Source organism: Corella eumyota, chromosome 4 (assembly GCF_963082875.1).
Source record: "Corella eumyota chromosome 4, kaCorEumy4.1, whole genome shotgun sequence".
Classification (NCBI taxonomy): Eukaryota; Metazoa; Chordata; class Ascidiacea; order Phlebobranchia; family Corellidae; genus Corella; species Corella eumyota.
Window position 1 is genome coordinate 1,199,025 of NC_137493.1, and position 20,766 is coordinate 1,219,790.

General features: G+C 31.7%; 6 protein-coding genes across 7 annotated transcripts; 1 reads left to right on the plus strand and 5 right to left on the minus strand.

Annotated features, from left to right (window-relative positions):
* Positions 1-53: 53 nt before the first annotated feature.
* On the minus strand, positions 54-2,051 carry LOC145751454 (uncharacterized). Its single transcript, XM_082567606.1, has 4 exons — positions 1,827-2,051; positions 1,192-1,329; positions 785-972; positions 54-531 (listed from the first exon to the last, which is right to left on the minus strand). The coding sequence occupies exons 1-4, from the start codon at positions 1,993-1,995 to the stop codon at positions 466-468; spliced, it is 561 nt and encodes a 186-aa protein (XP_082423732.1). The 5' UTR covers positions 1,996-2,051; the 3' UTR covers positions 54-465.
* Positions 2,052-2,183: 132 nt separating this feature from the next.
* Positions 2,184-6,404, minus strand: LOC145751452 (uncharacterized). The gene is made up of 5 exons (XM_082567601.1): positions 5,055-6,404; positions 4,841-4,977; positions 4,343-4,474; positions 4,085-4,244; positions 2,184-3,924 (listed from the first exon to the last, which is right to left on the minus strand). The coding sequence occupies exons 1-5, from the start codon at positions 6,350-6,352 to the stop codon at positions 3,579-3,581; spliced, it is 2,073 nt and encodes a 690-aa protein (XP_082423727.1). The 5' UTR covers positions 6,353-6,404; the 3' UTR covers positions 2,184-3,578.
* Positions 6,405-8,933: 2,529 nt separating this feature from the next.
* On the minus strand, positions 8,934-10,851 carry LOC145750292 (riboflavin kinase-like). Its single transcript, XM_082566287.1, has 4 exons — positions 10,729-10,851; positions 10,312-10,463; positions 9,876-9,978; positions 8,934-9,789 (listed from the first exon to the last, which is right to left on the minus strand). The coding sequence occupies exons 1-4, from the start codon at positions 10,826-10,828 to the stop codon at positions 9,626-9,628; spliced, it is 519 nt and encodes a 172-aa protein (XP_082422413.1). The 5' UTR covers positions 10,829-10,851; the 3' UTR covers positions 8,934-9,625.
* A 119-nt stretch (positions 10,852-10,970) lies between these two features.
* LOC145749823 (oxygen-dependent coproporphyrinogen-III oxidase-like) lies at positions 10,971-12,628 on the minus strand. The gene has a single exon (XM_082565686.1). It carries the CDS (start codon positions 12,616-12,618, stop codon positions 11,458-11,460), a length of 1,161 nt encoding a protein of 386 aa, XP_082421812.1. The 5' UTR covers positions 12,619-12,628; the 3' UTR covers positions 10,971-11,457.
* A 934-nt stretch (positions 12,629-13,562) lies between these two features.
* LOC145749747 (NAD kinase-like) lies at positions 13,563-15,976 on the plus strand. Its single transcript, XM_082565600.1, has 2 exons — positions 13,563-14,237; positions 14,363-15,976. The coding sequence occupies exons 1-2, from the start codon at positions 13,624-13,626 to the stop codon at positions 14,955-14,957; spliced, it is 1,209 nt and encodes a 402-aa protein (XP_082421726.1). The 5' UTR covers positions 13,563-13,623; the 3' UTR covers positions 14,958-15,976.
* A 423-nt stretch (positions 15,977-16,399) lies between these two features.
* LOC145750458 (uncharacterized) lies at positions 16,400-20,014 on the minus strand. Of its 2 annotated transcripts, XM_082566499.1 has the most exons (7): positions 19,767-20,014; positions 19,318-19,436; positions 19,017-19,159; positions 18,369-18,548; positions 17,756-17,883; positions 17,561-17,686; positions 16,400-17,404 (listed from the first exon to the last, which is right to left on the minus strand). In XM_082566499.1, exons 1-7 carry the CDS (start codon positions 19,924-19,926, stop codon positions 17,136-17,138), a joined length of 1,125 nt encoding a protein of 374 aa, XP_082422625.1. In that variant the 5' UTR covers positions 19,927-20,014; the 3' UTR covers positions 16,400-17,135. The 2 variants fall into 2 exon arrangements, with proteins under 2 accessions (XP_082422625.1, XP_082422624.1); XM_082566498.1 differs by having other exon boundaries at positions 16,400-17,686.
* Positions 20,015-20,766: the final 752 nt, after the last annotated feature.

The window sequence follows — 20,766 nt, forward strand, 5'->3', positions numbered from 1 at the left end:
ATGGCACTTTAAGTTAAAAATGCTTTTAAAAACTTTTATAAAAAAAACTTTCATAAGTTTACAAAGTTTTATTCGTTAGTACTTCGAAGGTTTTTAAATACGGTTTTAGTTAAATAAACCTTTGTAAAACCGTGTCATAGAGTGTGACAATGACGTCACAATAGAAACGTTTTTATTATGTATTTAACGTTTGGACGTAGGACCAATAGTTACCCTTTGTATAACCACATAAGACAATGAAACTGTGACTTTAAATACAAAAGATCAGAAGCAGTTACTGTTAAGGGAATAATACATGAAAAGTAGCTCAATGTCCCCCACTGGTGGAAGACAAAAATTTTGTTTCGATTGATTTTTATTTACAATTTCAACACTGTGGTTATAAAATCAGTAACTGTTACGTTCGTTAGTATACAATATAAAATACAATGACGTTACATGACGTCATAAAATCGTTGACGTGGTTTACTCAGGTTTTGGAATCTCTGACTCGGACGAGTATTTCAACTCAGATTTGAGAAACTCAGAGTCCTGAAAAAATATAATTTTAAATTTTAGATAAAATTTTATTCAATTAATATTAGGCGGTGGATTTTATAACAAAAAGGCAATTATAACCAACAATATCCCAAACTGCTAAAGACAATTTAAGACTGGGTCAGGGTAACTGATGATACTCTATGTTTAGACTGTGAAGTCGACCTTCCCACATCAAGAATCGAAAAATACAAAAAAAAACAAAGCAAAATTACAAAATTTTAAATAAATCCAAACTACGATTTACCTTCAGCATGGCCATCAGAACTCCAGCAAGGATAGAGATAGGTACCGCGACCCAAAGAAGGGCAAAGCTGTAACCATAACTAACACCCCCGTACTCAATTTCCGCCAATGCTGCCTGACGTTCTAAATCTTTCTTGGTGTTTTCAACTTGTCCAATAAAGATGCCGAGTGAAACGATGTAGACTAAAGCTATTCAAGTAGAAATCAAGCAATTTAGAATACAAATATAAACATGTCATAAAGGCTATTGTATACATAACAATCCTTATTTCAATAACAAAAGTCTATTGTTATACCATTGTTTGCAAACAACAATGCTATTTATATATAATATTTGCTTAACAACAACAACAAAAATTTTTCTTAAAATACACTTTTTTATTCTAAAATAAAAGTTGTAGAACCCACCAGTAAAGCAACTGAGAACTGCTCCGAGAATTGCTTTTCCTCTTCCTTTGTTGAAGAATCGTGACATCACAATGAGAGCACAAATACAAGTGCAAATAATCCCCAGGATCACTAACACGGCGCATCCAACCAACCACACTTACAAGAAATAAAAGATTTTAAATTTAAATTTGTTTAACAAATACTTAGACATATTTTGTAAAATGGCAACTCTATGATCCACCTAAATGCAGGTTATTAATACAACCACTGTATTACTACTACCCACAACGGCAACGAACTAATATATAACACGGCTAATTAAGAGTAGTAACAAACAATATTGTCATTAATTTAACTTTTTTTAGTGTCGTCGCTTAGACCCGTAGCTAACTTTGAAGGTCAAAATGGAAATTTTGTTAAAATATAGTTGAAGATAATTTAAAAAGCGGTTACATATGTCGTAAAAAGGCAAATAAATTACACCAAAAATAAACGATCAATTTTTGGGTAGATTTACCATTGAAAAACGGGTTTTCAAACACAGGTATAGTATTCGATAAATGTTAAATATATTCTCCCAATTTGTACTCGCTAATGTTTATCTAACCTTGTGTTTTACGTTGAACCTTTAAATAAAACAAAATTTTACTTACATGCCCCTGGTTGTTGGCCACTAGGTGTGTTGTTGTATTCAGCCAACAATGACCTTGAGAAGAGGGAACTCCATCCTCCTGTTGCCACGGAGATCACGGAGAAGAGGAACGAGAGAAAGAGAAGAAGTGAGATTCCAACTAGAGTCTTGAAGTCGTCCAGAAGATCCATTTTTTTTTATAAAATAAAATATTTCAAAATAAAATCTAAAATAAATCAAATACAAAATTTAATCTAATATTAATTTAGTTCCGTGTGACGTAACTGACGTCACACTACATATGTGACGTCTCAAACAAAATTATATCGTAAGAATTATCAAAACGCAAAGTTGAAGAAAATAATCGCCTTTATATTGAGTTTTCTATGACGTCACAAGCTTTTATTATTACATAAATTTTAAAATAACAAAACTAAACTTTTCTAAAAATTGTATCTTGGCTATTATTCTATAACTACTAAAAAATTAGTAAATTAACGTCCATTTTTTTAATCCTTTTTAATATTGAAATAAAGATATTTATATCACTAAACAGCTAAAAGAAACAACTAATATAAGAAATAAACTTATCATAATTAAATTTATAAGTTTAACTAATTCCCAGTGTTTTTATATTTAATCTTTTGTTACACAATTCGATTATAAACTATAAATAAATGCTTAAGTTTTAACTACATAAAAACAGGCTATACCACACCCTAACTCGTTCTGGACTACTAAACTTCGAATTTTTGTTTTGCCCTCCAGCTCCTTTGTTCAGCATCGTTGGTTTTTGCCCGAAGTGTTTTTAAAAATCGTTGAAAAATTTTTCGCTTTTGTGTTTTTTTTTCTAATTCCGAAACTTCGTGTTTTCTGTATTAAAAATTGGCGACTGTTTAGTATAACTTCAGTCCTTACTATACATAATAAATAACTTATTTTAGCGTAAATTTATGCGAATGAATGATTTTTAAAAACATCACATTTAAAAAAACTGTTTAAAATTCTTTAAAAAATGATCAATTTTTTATTTTAATATTAAAATAACTCAAAGGTAATTTTTTTTTCTGATCATTCACCTAATTTTATAAATAGCGACGTAATAAGTTAAGTTTTTTGGGGTTCCTGTTTTTTAATTTACTTGTTTACATGTTAATGACGTCACAATAGCGGGATAGTCGTCACGATTGGTAGCATTCGACGAATAGTTTACCTTATTTTATGCTCGGTTGCTTAAAATTTTGCAAAACAACCCAAATTTTTTGTTTTTCAAGTTTTTTTTACAAAGTTTACAAAAGTTGAAGAATTCACAATGTTCCTTAAAATAGAAAGAAAACTTGAACTTAGAAAAGTAAAATAAAAAGAAAAAATTGTTTAGGCTTCTTTGGACGCTTAAATCTCAACAAGAAATGAATTGATGACGTAATAAAAACGTGAATTTAGTGAAATGATTATGACATCACAGTGCTTAATTGTTCTTTGGCAATGTTACTATAACTCGAATAAAACAGATATTCTATTATCTTTAAAACAATACAAAATTCAAGTTGTTTACAAAATTAATTATTTAAAACTTGTTCACGCTTTTAATACTAGAACGCGGCAGAATATTTAATTTTTCTATAGAATGTATTCTTCCGCGCTTTTGTTCTAATATTCAATTACTTTTTGAACTTTAAATACTTTTTAATTTGTCCCGTGACAGTTGGCAAGTAGTAACGTCACAAATACTTCATTATTGACGTCACAGTGACAACAAGCTCACGTCACAATCTCAGAGAACAGAAGCGACCTCGGACAACATCTGCGAGAAATCCTGCGTGACAGAAAGTTGTGGCAACATTAAACTCTGATGTCGTGACGTCATCGGCACCGGTGACGTCACGTCGTTCTCGACCATGTCTACGTCATTCCCGCTCAACGCCAGGATACCGTACCCCTCGTCGAAATCGAGGTCAGGGGCTTCCCCAAATATGGAGGGGGTTCGTTGTGGGGTTAAGATTTGTTGAGGTCGGATGGTGAGTTTGGGGAATAATTGTTCGGTGATGGATTGGATGATGCAGGGGTTGTTGTTCAACTTTAAACGGGGGGAGGGCATTACACGGTGTGCACGGCGGGGCCTGTAACATTATGACGTTATAAAACGAAAATTATAACATAAAAAAATATTTATTATGACATCATGAAAAAAAAACATTATGACGTCATAAAAAATAATAACAACTAGGTTTATTAAGGATTTACAAATGGAAATGACGTAATAAAATGATTATGACGTACCTTCCTCTCTTTACCCTTATCCCGGTTGTTTTATTCTGGGGGAGAACAGATTCGAAAAGTTGATTCAAAAGTTCGGTGTCTCCCGCGCGAATCGTCGGCGGTTCGTTTGTGACGTCATCAGAGGATTTCGTGTCGTTCGGCGTCGGAGACAATCGGTTATCTGTTACGTCATAAGAGTTGGTAAAATATAACAAAGAACACTGTATTTAAACAATTAAATAAGTTAGACACAAACAATAAACAACTATGACGTCATACCTAGATCATTGTTGTAATTGTGATGAAATAAAGGTTGGAGCGGAGGAAGAACACTGTAAGGAGTCGGATTCACTCGATTCGGTTCCTGCCAGAAAGACTTCGGAAGAGCTCGCTGGTGCATCGGTAATGGGTCTGTGACGTCACAAATAATAACAATTATTGTACAAATATTTTGCTTATGGAAAAAATTAAAAAGTTGCTTTTTATAAAACTTTAAAGAGATAGGTTTTATATTTTTATTGGTAAGGGTATGCTGTTGTGGCGTGTTCAAGCTATCTGTAAACGCCGGGTTCAGGGCAATGAAGTACCATTGGTGCGGCACGAACCCAAAACCTTTCGGCGTGTTTGAGTTTGAGCTATCTGTATACGCCAGGTTCAAAAGTGAATAAAGTGGCATTGGTGCGGCTCGAACCAGAAATATTTTGGCCCATACTTCGATGCCAAGACCAGCATATTACACTAAATGACCATAAAACTGACTAAAAACTAAAAGTTTACCTTTCTTTGGTTTTCTTGGTGGGGTTGGAACCACGTGACCTGGAGGTTCGATCGTTTCTTTTTGACGAAGAAATTTCTTCCCGTTTTTAGTTTTAATAATTCGGTGATTTCCCCGCTGGGACTTTCCACTAGATTGTCTACGTCATAAAGTACAAGTTCAAATAAAATTTTACTAATTACTTTCTAATTAAAATTAATTTTTTTCCTAATTTACCTTGAACTCGAATCCGCGCTTTTTTCCCTCGAAACTTCCTTTGCGCTTTCTTCATCACTAGAGGTCGCACATGATGACGTAGACGACGAGGATAAACTACAAACCGCCACCCTTTTACCGCCAGAGGGCGGCCTATTTGCTGACCCAGTGCGACTGCCAAAAACGGGAGTTCCCCCGCTGGACAGAGGTCGTGACCCGACAGATGAGGATAAACTGGAGTAAGCTGAGTCGTTAACTTCACTCGTGTTCGTGTCGTTTTCGCTTTGTTTGCGCACCGAACGATGTGAAGATTTGTTCGTGGTCGGTGGACACGGCGTCACGCTCGGTCGCGGTGACAACGATTTCGGATTGATGACGTCACAATTTGAGGTATTGACCACTGAATCGACGTCGCTGCTGTCGCTATCTGGTTGTTGTTGGTTGTTTACTTTACTAACCAAACTCAACCACGCGGCCGTTAAATTATCCTTTGTGACGTCAAAATCAGCTGGCGTGACGTCACAATCAATATTGTTCGTTTCGACCTTCGGCGCAGCACTGGACCTTTTAGAATCCTGTTTAATTATTCTACTTGGATTTGGAACATTTACGCGAATGACGTCACTATTAAGTTTTGTGACGTCATTGGCCTTTTTGTTACGTGGTCGACTACTGCGAGTTGGTCGCGGTTCAGCGGTTTTGTTCGTGCTTACAAACACATATTTGTTACTATCCGCTATATTGTCACGTGACTTTACCCTCCGTGTCACTTTGACGTCATCAGCTCTGACGTAACGACGATGAAGAAGACTGTTCGGTTCTCTGATTGGTTTAGCGTCTCTGGGGGACGTGGGAACTAAATTGACCTTCAAACCACGTGGTTTAATCGGTTCAATGTCACCGTCATGCTCCAGAGCATCCGGTTTCGGTTGAGAGGTTTTGCTTTTGTTTTGAACAACGACATGTGATGACGTCACTGTCGAATTAAAGTTTTCAGAGCTAGTTGATGACGTAGTATAGTCGTGGTCGTGACTGCACGCGTTTGCCCTTGCCGCACATGCCGCAGATACACCACTAGGTGGTGATAGTGAGTTCGATTCGGTCTTGACCACATGACGTCGATTGTTTGTGACGTCATCAAGCGTTTCTTTGTGGTCTGTTTGTTGCCTTATTATGACGTCTTTTCCAATGTTTGTGATGTCGATCGGCGGACATCGATGTTTCTCGGGTTTGGGGAATTTTTCCTGGGTCGTGGGTCTCCGGTGGATCTTCGGGGTAGTTAGCATCGGAGTGCGAGGAAGTCTGTTCGTAGGGTTCATTGTTTTATGACGTCATATAACAAATAAAATATAAGAAGCAAAAGCTGCTTTAAAATCTAAAAGCAAAATTATAAATGAAAACTAGAGTCTAAATCTGGAATATTTAACTAATGTTTAACTGAATTTATTAAAAAACAGGAACTTTATCTAAGAAAAGGGAACTAAAATGGTGACAACACTTTTTCTGTTGAACATTTCCAAACAAAACATAAACTAACTTGAAAGAGATTATACAAAAACTTGACTAAAATTTCATATTTTATTCTCTAAACTGAGGTGAAACTTTGCTAAAATGATAATAAAGGCTCATTTATATGGACTGACGTCATTATATTTGCCTAAATGACGTATATTTAAGGCTAGTTTGCTTACAGAACTAGCAAGTATAACATAGTTGAGATTACTGGTAAACAAACCCTAAATTAAACAAACTTTCCAGTGTGGTTGTAAACCATTATGATCTCTATAACAACATCGTTGTTACGTCATAATGTCATTGTTTATTCATAACGAACAATTGTGATGAAAAATTTACGAGATGGCGGGAAAATAATTGGGCGTGGTTTAAAAAAACAGCTGTTTTATGCAAATAAATTTTAAAGGGGATTTAACTTAAAACTAACAAAAACATCTGCGAAATTTATATTTTAACTGAGTAATTAAATTACTTATATTCCAATATTCTGGGCTTTAACTTACAGTTATATTTAAACACTGGATTAAAAAGGGTAAAAAATGATTTTTTTTATTTTATTTTGTTTGGTAAATTGTTTTCCATTCTGAAAAACTTGAAATTTAACAAATTAAAAACCAACCCAAACTTTAAATGCAGCATAGAGTTACAAAACTTTAAAAAATATTTTAAAAGTTTTATTTAAATTCCAAAAATCATAGATTAAATCAAAATTCAAATAGTTCCCAACATTCTACAATTATAATGTTCTTAATTTTTGTTCCAATTAATTTTAAAATTTTAATTAAACGTAAATATCGACAAAAAAAAACAAATCCATCAAAAACACAAATTTTTATTGTCCTTATTAAAACGTCACAATCAAAATTTCACCATCTTTAATCACGTGACCAAGCAAGCCAAAACTCGTCTAAAACACTCGAATTTCAATCCTCGACGGAGGCGCGACTCTTTTATGACGTCACAATAGATGAAACAAAGGCGGACTTCGCTAAGTAACGCTGATAAAACACGAGTTGTAAAATAACTTAAATTTATAAAATATTTAAAATTAAATTAATTAAAATCTAACATTACCAACCTAATAATCTATTTTTAATTCAAATCACTATGACGTCATAATTGATACTTATGAATTGAAGCATAACAATCGTTTTATCTCTACCGTGTAATGTGAGACAATCCGTGATTATGACGTAATCAATAAACGTTTACATCACAGACAATAAATTTTATGCAAAAATAAAAAGATTTTTTTAGTTTAAACGTTGCTAGGAAACCGTATTAAATATTAATTGAATTGTAAACTGTACACGTCACAATTAAAGTAGAACACTTGACATTATTTCAATGACAAACCAGCTCTAAAAAATTATTAAAACTCAATCGATTATTTAAACCCTTTTAAAATAAAACCTCAATTACTACATTTAAACTAACACTAGTCCAACACATTTATTGATTAAAGGGTTAATTGTTAGATGTAATAATATTAATAAAAACATCAAAAATTTTAATTTAAAACCTGCTATTTTTAAAGTTTTGTTGTTCTTAATGCGTCATTTATTAAACAAATAAAAGTTTATTTATTTAACTACACTAAATCTTATCCTGTTTTAATGATTGAACTAATAATATGCATCAATATTTAACTTTAATTTTAAGCTTGATTTAATATGGTTAACTAAAAATGTAACGTACAACTATCAGACTATTAACAGATTACACAAATCTTTGTAATTATACAAACTTCAAGCTTTAAAAATCCAAAAAACTGTGTTTATTTTACAAACTGATTTAAATACAAGGACATAACTTTAAATACATTTTCCAAACTTAATATTCCTTTAAATTATAACATTACTCAATATATTAAAACTACAGATCTTACAAAATTAGTCATTTAAACAGTTACTTAAAAAATAATACTAAAAAATTATTTTTGTATAGCTTTTAATTAATTTCTAATACTTATTTAATATTAACATTTAAAAGATAGTTGTACAACATAGAATATACCACCTTAAACTTGTCCTGTAATCGCTTAACCTCGCCAGCCTACATTAAAGCTGCTACACTGACTATGTAATAATAGCTCCGAGATATATTTTCGCAAAAAGGAATTCCATGCTTCAGTGAGTACAAGTGCGCGAAATATTGACTGTTACTAAGGCGACAAAGCACGTGATGCCTCGATAGCGCTTTCGCTGTTTCGCGCGTTGCTCTATAGCATAAACTAGCGGTTGAAAAAAATTACAAAAAAAACATTAATTTTTTTATAAATTTAGATTATGATATTTTTTGATTAATTAACAGATTAAGAAATAAAAAAAAAAAATGTTTGTTGTTTACGGAAACCAATGAAAACTTACAGTTTAAAAATAACAAACTGTATTTCATTTAAAACAATATTTATTTAACAAATCCAGAAAGAAAATTTGATATTGTTGAAATTATTCCCTGTTTATTTTTAGTTGTGCATAGAATTTATGAATGGTGTATCATTGTGTTGATTGTTATTGTTAACAAACCCCCACAATGACGTCACAAGGAATGTGGATGAAGTAACAAGACGTGAGTGACGTCACAGCCGAATTATGACGTAATCTTCCGGTTAATGAAAATTCCATGAATGAAAATAAGATTACAAACAACATTATTACATAATATAAAATAATTGGAACATAAGATAATTAATTGAATTGTTAATTAAATATTTTACTAATTTTGTACAGTGCATAATTAAATAAAAACAAATTAATTAAAAATCAAAATTTTAGTTAAACTAGAAAAGTTCTTAAAAACAATTTAAATTATTTAATACCTTAATTAACTAAATGGGAATTTAAATATAACCTTTAATTTTTTTAGATGATTTATACAATGAAAAGGGTTCTAAATAAATATATCAAATTTTTAACCTAAATTTTGCCATATTTGCAATAAAAAAATGAGGTAATAATAAAAACTAACAAAACCTAGGCAATAGTTTTAAAAAAATCATCCAAAAACACAAAAAAAATTCCTATTTTCTTATTAAATTTTACACTATAAAAGGAAAATAATGGCTGTAATCTAGGTTAAAGGTTGCTTGTATTTTGGGGAGAAATAATTTGTGAATTTTTCTTTAAATTTTCGTTTAAATCCATAAAAAATTGATCATTTTTGTAGGGTAAAAATTCAGGTAAATCAAGTTTTTCTTCAGCTGTTTTAATGTCATTTTTGATCGCTGTTATTAGTTCATCTAAAATTTTAAAAATAAAAAAACATTTTTAAAGATGATTTTATTACAATAATAAAAAGTGTTTACTATAGAGTTTAAGTACTTACCCAAACTGTTGAAGTTCTTTTCACCCCTTATATAACCCAGCATTATAATACTCAAAGATGAACCATAAAAATCCTCATCAAACTTGTGCATTATATGGGTCTCCTTTAATAACATAACAAGTTATATTTACTTGAAAATCATAACAAAATTCTGAAGAATTTGAATGTTTTCTATTTTTATTATGTTTTATTATGCTGGGTGTAGAAAGCCCGACTTTATGACTTAAACATAGAGTAACATTAGTTACCCTGACCTAGTCTTGAGTTGACTTTGCCAGTTTGGGTTATTATAGATTATAATTGCTTGATAACTAAACTGCTGGCTTAGCATGAGTTCATACCGTTTATATCACTTTAATCAAGGTGGTTACATCATAGAGCAATGGGGATCTAACTTGTAACCTAATGTAGTAAAGGCAAGTGTTAATTAACATACCATTGATTTCTTTTTGTTCTCATAGTAGGGATTCCACCCTACACTCAACACCATTTTATGAACCTCCCCATTGTTAACTTGGGCGAAACCAAAATAAATTCCAAGAGATAGTTCTTCAGGAAGGTTCTCCACCACAGACTCGGGAAAATTGGCTAAAATATAAAGTAAGTTTTACGTGGTAGCGTGGTGTAGTGGTAAAAACACTTGCTACACCACCATGAGGTCATTGGTTCAATTCCCACTGCTCTCATGCTGTAGTGCCCTTGAGTAAGGCCCTATAAACAGTATAAACCGAGCCAGCAATATTAAGGGGATACAATTTTTTTATTATAAATTTGGCTTAGGAAATAAAATTTGTAACCCTTAATAATAAATTTTGTAATTTTTTTTTTAAGTTTTCAAAATTATTTTTTTTACCTGTAGGAATCCCTAGTTCCTTGCTTCCCCTTCCAAATCCCTTTACCACTAACCCCCTACAATAATGGGGTAATTGTGACATCACTTTTTCTAATTTCATATTTGATTTGAAAACTTAATGCTAGAAAAATTAAAAAAAATTATTGTTTTAGTTGAAAATATTAAAAAAATTATATCAATTATTATTGCTACAATGTAATTAAATAATTACAAAAAATCTTAATTTTAGTAGTCATGGAAAGATAAAATACAGTGCACCTATAAAGTTGCCAAAAATAAATAAAAATTAAGTAGTTTGTACATTTTCATAGTTGTATGATTGTTTAAATAAATTTTAGCACGATTTAAATGATAGCAGTGAAAAAAAAAACTGTTGTCCAATTTTAACCTTCAAAAGGTAACATGATATAATATTCAATACATGATTATAGGTATGATAAAGCAGTTTAAAGACATTTGCCTTGTCATGTTTAAAGTAGTACAATAGAATTCTTTTCTCTATGGTATTGGTTATAAAAATAAAAAAAAGGTTTAAAATTTAACCACAAAAACACAAATATAAATCAGGTCTTTTTATAGAAAAAAAATTTAAAAGAAAAAAAAGTACTTTAAGAATAATTAAACTCAAATTTAAAATAGGTCTTACTTTTGTTCAAAAGAATTCTATTATTTAACAATGTTTTTAAAATTAATTATTATTTAAACCTGAAATTCATGTCTTTAACTGTTTTACACCCAATCCCTTGGATTCTTTAAAACTTCCCACAATTCATGCTCAGGGGTTCCGAGTTTGGGGGTGTGCATATACTGCCACCTAGCTGTCAGTGGCAATGACATTAAAATACTTTCATATCTTGCCCCTGGTGTCTGGAACCCAAACTTTGTGCCCCGATCATAAATCAAATTAAACTCAACATATCTCCCCCTTCTTAACTGTTGCCACTGTTTTTGCTCTTCCGTAAAATTCCGGTTTTTATTCTTCATGAGGATCGGAATATAAGCTGGAACAATGGCTTTTGCACATGACGTTACAAAATTAAATGCTGAGTCAATGTCAGGGCCTTCAAGGTCGTCAAAAAATATTCCCCCAACTCCCCGGCATTCACCCCTGATTGGTATCCTGAAGTAATCATCGCACCATTTCTTAAACTTCGGGTAATACTCAAGGTCATGAAAGTCGCAAGCTTGTTTAAGTTCATTATGAAAATGTTTGACATCATTTACATCCAAGTACATCGGGGTTAAATCACACCCACCACCAAACCACCAGGTTTTCTCTCCCTCCTGGTTAACAACTTGAAAGTATCTAAAGTTAAAATGCATGGTGGGGCAATGTGGGTTAGTGGGGTGAACTACAGAACTTACCCCCATTGCAACAAAGGGTAAAGATCCATCTGGGTTAGCCCCAAAATCTTTACCCCTTGCTCGCATTTGCTTTACAGCAGCTTTGGGTAGGTTGCCGTGGACGACAGATACATTGACCCCAGCTTTTTCAAACACAACTCCATCTTGTAAAACACAAGTTACCCCACCTCCAGTACCCCCTTTCTTCTCCCATTTATCTACAAAAAACTTTTGCCCATTTTCTTCTAGAGATTCAATAGCTTTGCAAACTTCTCGTTGAATTTCCATAATCATGACCTCCATTTTAGAGGTCATTTCATTTGGGTTTTCATTCAAAGTTTCTAAATCAGAGACCGGTAGTGCCATAAATTTAGTAACATCACTTTTTTTGGTTGTTACAACATTCTCACAGCTTTTGCAGTCAGGTTTCAGAAATAAATTTGTTTGTTGTTTGTGGATTAATAATCCAGTTGAACTAGTTAATACAATTCCACTAATCAATAACTTGCCTTTACTAGACAAATTTTTACTGAATAGGCCAAACATTTTAACTCTTTTTAAAACCTAAATAAGTAAATACAATGTTTAAAATTTAAATACAAATAAAATAAGGTCTTTGAACATTTTTATTGAAAAGAATTGAAAAAGGACCGTAAAGTTACGACTGTTTTTTACAATGTTGCACAAACAAAAGTATAATTTCTCAGAACTAATATTAATATTCTAAATTTAATTTAATAAATAAAAAGTTTAGGACTTTCCATCTTAAAAGCTTTCTATTTGCGCTACAAATTTTATTGCCTAGTTAACAACCTAGAGCACATGTTGTAACATCACACATTAGCTAGCAGTCACGTACATACGTAGTAGTCTTTAAAATTTGAATGAGAAATAAGGTGAAATCCATAACGAGAGAAAAAAAGAAAAACAACTCGAAGTGACGTCATTCTCTCGAGCCAATACAGCTGGTCGAATCATAAACAAACCGGTGCGAATTGTCATCGTGAGTTTTTGCATTTTGTAGTTGGTAGGTTTCGCAACAATAATTTAGTCTATCTTAAATTATTTAGAACCTTATAGCCTTGAATTGGAGTCTAACCAAAACGCTGTTAAGTAAAAGTTTGTATTTGTTTTAGCAATTTTAAAAACATGCTGTCTTAAAATCTTGAAATTTTTGATTAATTTAATTAGGATTTCGTGATAAATATTCGTGATTAAAAGTTTTGAATGTAGAGCTAACGCAGATTTAAGATAACAAAATATAATTTGAATTCAAAGAAACAAAATTTTACTAAATTTAACTGCGTTTAACATAGGCGTATTTTTAATAAAAACAAATCTACGTAAATTATATTTTAAACGAAAATCAATCTTTAATAATATGCGCAAAGGATTACAAATAAGACTTAGTCATTTTATGATGGATGTGATAAGGATAATTAGTCAACATTGGCATGACAGTTTCCTGTGTTGTATGCATATTATATAAACTCATATCATGTTTTACATTATCAGGTTTAACTTTAAAGTTTTTGAGATCTTAAATAAAACATGGCCACTAACGAGTTAGGTTTTACTAGGTGTTCATCTAGTAAAAATGCCCCAAGAAAACGTCAGAATTTTAAGAGGGGAATGTCGCTACTGGGTCCTTTACCCAATTTAAATTTTGGACCCAAAGCTTTAACGAGGCCTGATGTTGCCCGAGATTATTGTTTGGACCCTGAAAACAAAACTTTAAAATGGTCGAAACCCCCTGAAAATATTCTAGTAATTAAAAAGATTGATAATGAGACAAATCCTTCGTTTAAGAAGCTAGCAACTTGGCTAACAAATGAGAAAAAACTTCAAGTTTTTGTGGAGAAAAAAGTCATGGAAAACGAAAATTTAAAATTGGACGAAGGGTTTTCTGAAATCAGAAACAAGTTGAAATCTTCGTACAACTCGGGGCAAATTGATTTAATTATCTGTCTCGGTGGTGATGGTACCTTGTTATATGCAGCCTCTATTTTCCAGAAAACGATGCCTCCAGTGGTAGCTTTTCATTCTGGTTCTCTTGGATTTCTGACCGCTCACAAGTTTGAAAACTTTCAAGAAATTATCTCAAATGTTTTGGAAGGAAATGCAATTTTAATGTTGAGAAGTCGATTGAAATGTAAAGTAGAAAGGTAAAGAAATTTGTTATTTTCTTATTTAACAAGTATAGCCTATCTAATACAAATATTATTGTAAAGTTGGTATTTAAAACAAATATTATTGTAAAGTTATATTTAAAATCAATCTTGTCTTTCAGATCTGCAAAGAATTTAAATGGTTCCGTTAAAAAGGAATTAAACAACCTTGACTTAAACTCAAACGACGAGAAAAAAATGCACCAAGTGAACGAGACTCATGACTTTACATGCCTCGTGTTAAACGAACTCGTCGTAGATCGAGGTCGCAGTCACTACCTTTGTAACGTCGACCTCTATCTTCAAGGTCGTCGAATCACCTCAGTTCAAGGTGACGGGTTAATTATCTCGACCCCAACAGGGAGTACAGCTTATGCGGTAGCTGCTGGGGCATCAATGGTTCACCCTGAGGTCCCATCAATAATGATAACCCCAATTTGTCCCCATTCTTTATCGTTTCGCCCGATTATAGTGCCAGCCGGTGCTGAATTAAAACTAACAGTTTCTGATAATGCAAGAGGCCCGGCGTCGGTCTGTTTCGATGGGAGATTCCCTGTTGAGATACACCAAGGTGATTACGTCACGATTCAAACCTCAGTGTTTCCAACTCCATGCGTTTGCAAAAATTCACCGTTTGACGACTGGTTCGACTCGCTCAGCACTTGTCTCCACTGGAATTCTAGACAACAACAAAAGAAGTTTACTCCAGATGAGTAAAGTCCTGGTTTGAGCCAAAAATTTTGAGTGTCTTAATTTTAATTTTTCTTGTAATTAAGGATCAGTATATCAACTTAAAAATATTGTAATTTATCTTTATTTATTTTAAGTCTTAACACATTTATTATAAACAAATGAAAAAATGTCATAGTAATATTATTTTGAAGTTTTATGCTTTTAGATTTTATTTGCAGTTTTCCTTATTTTGTTCCCATTAAAAAAATATGCAATTTTATTATTTTTGTGTGTAAATAAATATTGACAGTTTTCTACTTGCATTCCACAACCAAACTGCCTTATTTAAATGATTTGTTACTAAGTATTCATCTAAAGTTTTAGTTTAGTGAATTGTAAATTTAAATTCTTGGAAACTTGACAAGTTCGAAGGATTTTTCGCTTGGTTAACTTTGTTTGTTTTTTCAACAAATTCCCGAAACCTTGTGAGCGTGAAATTAAAGTTGTTTGCCTTCATTTTATTACATCATTACTTTAACAACTTAAGGTACTAAAAGTATTGAGTAGTTTGATTTTATGATAAAAATACAATAGACTGTTTCACATTTTAATAACACCTATTTTTATAGTTGTTTTTACTTTACAATGAATTGTAAAATATTTATATTTTCTTGTTACTCAGTTATTTTCTTGGTTTCAGTTTGTTACATAAATGTTTTATTCCTTTTTTGTCGTAAACCTGATTTTGTTTGTGTCGTTAAAACATAATTATGCATATGTGGTTGCCATATAATGTTTTTGCATGTAATTACTATGTAATTTAAGTTATATTATCAGTTTAATAACCCCTTGTACTGCAATTATTTGTAATAACTGACAATCATATATTCCTGCAAATTGTTTTACTTGTCAATTAAATAATTTCCAAAATTCTAATTGGTTTTTAAACCCTGACTTTTGACATACTTCCATGGGAAAGTTGTTTTAGACATAGATTAGATATACCTCCATTATTATCTTTATTACTTAATTACTTTTATGTTTTAATTAGCTGCATTTTAAGCCAAAACAACCAGTATTAATTTAGTATTGGAAATTCAAGAATATTTTTTGAAGCTTAAGTATAAAGCCTTTATATTTTAACCGTTATATGTATATATGCAAATATTATTATAATAAACAAAATTTAAAACTTAACTTTTGCTATATTGCTTAGCAGGTGGTTAAATAAACTAAAACTAATTTAATTTTTAATAAAGAAGAGAGAGGGAGATTGTCATGAATTTTAGTATTTAACTTTAAACCTTTTTCTTATATGTAAATTTTATTGTTTTTCTAGTATTTAAATCTCCCTACAAAAATATTTTGACAAGAAACCATAGTTTACCTTTCACAAGTCCTTTTCTTAAGGTAGTTTCCATTATATTTTCAATCATTTATTAACTTAATACTTAGAAAATATTCTAAATAAAAAGAAATGGCAATAGTTGTAATATGCTTTTATATATTAACACAAATAAAAAAGAAAACATTCGATAAATTTGGATGTTGTAATTATTAAGTGCATTTTGTTGTTAATTATTAAAAATATTAAATTGTTCTTTTTTTAAATTACATTGGTTAAAATTCAAATTTATTTTAACGTTGTTTAATTATTAATTGCATAATAAATTAAATATTACAATAGAAAAAACTGTTTAAAAAAAGCGAAGTAACATAATGTAGAATTAAGTTTAAATTAACTGCTGAATAGGAAATCGTAAAATATAAGCAAATAGTGCTGGTAAATTTGCATGAGTGTATATTGGTTGCAACCATATCATGACAAGCAATTTTATGGTAAATCACCCAAGTCAGTATAAAAGCAGCTTCAAAAGGTTGTACCAATGTAAACTTTTCTATGCTTAATGTTAATGTTTATAGTCAGCCTTTCCTTTAGGTTTTATTTTAGGCAAGTTCATCTGTATTAGCCCAGATGATAATATTTTGACATGTCAGCGGTAAAACTTAACTTCAGACCCCAGTCATATAGTGAGTATTGTCAAATGACTTCAGACAATTTCGCTAAGCTTCGAGTAATGAAGTTGTTAAATCTTTTATCGGAAGCTGTAAGCTTGTGACCACCTCAAAAGATAGGATTTTGACTGCTTTGACCAGATTGTTTTAATGCTGGTTTATAGACTTTATAGTTTAAATTAAAAGTTACAAGTTTTTGGATTTTAATCAATTTAATTTTCTCCCAGCTCTGGTTTTCTCACTCCACGGTCTCTCATCATTAAATTCTCTTAATAACTCTCCATCATTTTTCACCTTTTTCTTTCCAATAATTTCATTCTCTCCTGTTCTCTCACTTTTCTCCTGAGGAGCAACTCTCTCACTATTCTCACCATTGCTCCTTACATTTTCCTCATGAGAGGAATTTTCTTTTTTTGTGAGATCAGCCTTTGCAAGATCAACGAGGTTATCAAAGGGGCCATCACCTTTTGTGACCTCTGCATATGAAGGCAGTGTGTTAAGGTTGTCATTGGCAACAGTGTTTCCCTGAGAACTAGTTCCAGGGTTGCCGTGAGAACTATTCCAAAGATTTTCACTTTTCATGGTTTCAAGTAACTGTAAAGCTTTTTCAGCGTTTCCACAAAAAACCTCACCTTCACTCGATTCGGAAGAATAGTCATCACTGCTGTGTGGCTGATTGGTCACATCGGGGTCAACTTTGCTGTTTACTGTTTCTTTAGTTTCAGTAACAACCTCTATTTCTGGTTTTCTGAGTTTATCTTAAAATTAAAAGTTAATTACAAATAAAAAAATTTGTTTTAAATTTATAAGTTTTAAATCTAAATTACCGTTGAGTTCTTTAATTTTGAGTTTCAGTTTTTCTTGTCGGTCGTAAGCTTGTGAAAGTTGAACGTCAGTTGTTTCTAAATCTTGAACAATTTCCATTAAACTTCCAAGAACCATGTCACCAGCTTTTCTAATGCGGAAATAAAAAAATGTCAGATAAAAATTGCAAAAATTGATTTGAAGTTTTTGAAAAGTTAGGTTTATATAATACAAAATAAGGATTACTTGAACTTTACGATTCTCGGTAAAATTTACAACCATAAAGTACAGGAGAAAATTTGCTAGAATTGCAAAGTATGAGAGTGAATTAGTCAGGACAGTAAAATATAAGAAAGAATCACAAGAACTGCAAAGTACAATAGAGAATTATCAAGGACCGCAAATGTTAGGAGAAAATAAGCTAGGACCAGATAGTATGACAAAAAAATCAGCAAGGACCATAAGGTAAAAGGAAAATTTATAAGAAAAAGTGTATATACATGTGATCCCAAAATTAATTTCGGTATCCAAGTTCTTTTATATTTAAATCATTACAAAATACAACAGTTCAATATAGAATTTACATACACAAAAACATACACAATTTTGTAAAAAAATACAAATTATATGACTTACTTTACACACTCAACAATTGGAAAATTATTTTCTTTTACGTTTAATTCTCCTTCTAAACTTAACAGAGCAGATTTGACCTGGGGTAACCTCTGTTGCTGATGTATGATTGGATAAGGCATGTAAGTGCCACAACTTGATGCTTTTAGGTTGGCAATCTCTACTTTACAAGGTTCAAACCTCCTGGGAAGATAAATTGACAGAATACAGGTGAATAAAGTAAATTTAATAAAACTTTAAACTGATTTAACAGGTACATAGCAAAACTGGCAGCATAGTGTGTTGGTTAGAACACTTTGCCTTACAACATGAAGTAACTAGATTAATGACCACAGCTATAATGCTGTACAGCATGCTATTAAGTAAGACAATGTGAACGGTATAAACTCTTGCTAAGCCAGCACTTAATCAGCAGCTTAAATATAAGGCAATAATAATCTATAATATTTCAAACTGTCAAAGTTAACTTTAGATTGGGTAGGGTAACAAATGTTACTCAATGTTTAGGTTGTCAAGTCGACTTTCCCACATCGAGGATAAATTGGCTTAAATATTGCACCTAAGATATGGAACAACCTTTGTAAAAATTGCCAAAACTAAGATACAAAATAAGACCATAGAACATTAGTTTTTACACTTCATTAAACTTACCTATTATTTATGACATAAGTTGAAAACTTCCATCCGTAAGTACTTTTACTTTCACACCAGGCTTCCTGCATTAATATGCTAATGAACTGGGAGGGGGGTTCCCCCTTTTCTTCAAGGTGTTTACAGAATCTTTTGTGGATTGACTAAAAACATAAAAACAACTCAAAAAGTTATTTTTTAAATAAAATGAAAACTTCGAAAATTTTAAACTTTGAAAAATTAGTAATACTTTGACCTACTTACCAGTACTAGTAAAAAACTTACATTATACCCATTTTATTTTTAAATCAGACTTTTTTACCTTCTCTCTTATTGTTAACCTTGATGATCTTCTTCTACAGAATTTAAACCACCCCATCACATTATTCTCACAATTTGGGGCTCCATTTATTAGGGGAAGCTCTCCTATGCTGTGGATTGCTATAAAAACATTTGCATTTTAAAAATTATAACAATATGAATGGTATAGCAATCTAAAATGTAAAAAGGCTGCAGCATTGAGTAACATCAGTTATCCTAACCAGTCTCGAAGCACCTTTGCCAGTTTGAGATATTGTAGGTTATAATTGCCCGATAATTAAACCGTGATTTAGTGTTGGCTCAGAAGAAGTTCATACTGTTTATAGTGGCTTACTCATGGGTTCTACAGTGTGAAAGCAGTGGGGATTGAACCCCTGACCTCATGCAGTGAAGTCAAATACTTTAAATATATTGTAAGAAACTTATTTTAGATAAGTTGAACAAACTCACACAAGATATTTTCAGTTTCACAAGTCATGTTCGAATCTGTGATCTTAGTTGTAGTCTCTTGTGAAGTCTCACCATACAAACAACCTTCACAATGACCTTGAGACTTGGATGCTTCGTACATCAACATTGCCATACATGGTGATGATAACTTTACCTTCATATTTGTTTTTTAGCTGTTTAGTGAAATCTGTTAAAATAATTTAAAACTGGATTTGTATAATGGATATTATACAAATATATATGCTAATTATATTATTAAACTTAAAAAAAACAAAGCAGGATTAAGACTTAAAATACAAAAAAACTGACAGGCTTAATAGCCAGAAGCTTAAACTGTCATGTCAATGTCAACGTCCGTTAAACGACCGTAACCGTAAGTCTGTAAGTTACATAAGATTACCACTGCTGGCAAAATTCGTAATTTTAAAAACCTTTAAAATGTTTAATAAAGTTTTGAACTAAGCTGGCATACAAATACTTAAATATTATTCTTTTCTTCAACTTTACACCCTTAATTTAACTAGGGGTAATTAAAAAATCCTCAAAAAACATTTTTGTTACCTTTTAAGTTACGAAATATTGCAGAAGTAAGATTATTACCAATATGCGACCAAAATGATAGTTGTAACCGAAAATAAAAATTTAAATTTTTATTCTATTTATCCCCAGTAAAGTATAAAAAAAACATTTAACCAAAATTTTGTAATTACATCAAACTATTTTGGTTTTTAATAAATTATTTAAAAATTAAATTTTTGAGTTTGTCGCAAACAACAGCGTGGTGTAGTGGTAAGAACACTTTCTTTACCACATAAGGTTTTGGGTTTAATCCCCACTGCTCGCGTGCAGTAGCGTCCTTGAGTAATGCGCTATAAACGGTATAAACTCCTTCTAACCCACCACCTAATCAGCAGCTTATTTATTGGGCAATTATAATCTGTAATATCCCAAACTGCTAAAGGCTACTCGAGGCCAGGTCGGAGTAACTGATGTTACTCTA

Excerpts from the sequence above, each read along its gene's own strand:
- LOC145751454 (XM_082567606.1), bottom strand. The coding sequence starts at position 1,995 with ATGGATCTTCTGGACGACTTCAAGACTCTAGTTGGAATCTCACTTCTT. Across the intron at positions 1,330-1,826 it reads TGGCCAACAACCAGGGGCAT|TGTGGTTGGTTGGATGCGCC; the intron begins GTAAGTAAAATT and ends ATTTCTTGTAAG. Across the intron at positions 973-1,191 it reads AGTTCTCAGTTGCTTTACTG|CTTTAGTCTACATCGTTTCA; the intron begins GTGGGTTCTACA and ends CTACTTGAATAG.
- LOC145751452 (XM_082567601.1), bottom strand. The coding sequence starts at position 6,352 with ATGAACCCTACGAACAGACTTCCTCGCACTCCGATGCTAACTACCCCG. Across the intron at positions 4,978-5,054 it reads AGCGCGGATTCGAGTTCAAG|ACAATCTAGTGGAAAGTCCC; the intron begins GTAAATTAGGAA and ends TTTATGACGTAG. Across the intron at positions 4,475-4,840 it reads ACCAAGAAAACCAAAGAAAG|ACCCATTACCGATGCACCAG; the intron begins GTAAACTTTTAG and ends GTGACGTCACAG.
- LOC145750292 (XM_082566287.1), bottom strand. The coding sequence starts at position 10,828 with ATGAAATTAGAAAAAGTGATGTCACAATTACCCCATTATTGTAGGGGG. Across the intron at positions 9,979-10,311 it reads AGAACAAAAAGAAATCAATG|GAGACCCATATAATGCACAA; the intron begins GTATGTTAATTA and ends ATGTTATTAAAG. Across the intron at positions 9,790-9,875 it reads AAAGAACTTCAACAGTTTGG|ATGAACTAATAACAGCGATC; the intron begins GTAAGTACTTAA and ends TTAAAATTTTAG.
- LOC145749823 (XM_082565686.1), bottom strand. The coding sequence starts at position 12,618 with ATGTTTGGCCTATTCAGTAAAAATTTGTCTAGTAAAGGCAAGTTATTG.
- LOC145749747 (XM_082565600.1), top strand. The coding sequence starts at position 13,624 with ATGGCCACTAACGAGTTAGGTTTTACTAGGTGTTCATCTAGTAAAAAT. Across the intron at positions 14,238-14,362 it reads TTGAAATGTAAAGTAGAAAG|ATCTGCAAAGAATTTAAATG; the intron begins GTAAAGAAATTT and ends CTTGTCTTTCAG.
- LOC145750458 (XM_082566498.1), bottom strand. The coding sequence starts at position 19,926 with ATGAAGGTAAAGTTATCATCACCATGTATGGCAATGTTGATGTACGAA. Across the intron at positions 19,160-19,317 it reads GGTTAACAATAAGAGAGAAG|TCAATCCACAAAAGATTCTG; the intron begins GTAAAAAAGTCT and ends TTATGTTTTTAG. Across the intron at positions 17,687-17,755 it reads CAAAATTAAAGAACTCAACG|ATAAACTCAGAAAACCAGAA; the intron begins GTAATTTAGATT and ends TTTAATTTTAAG.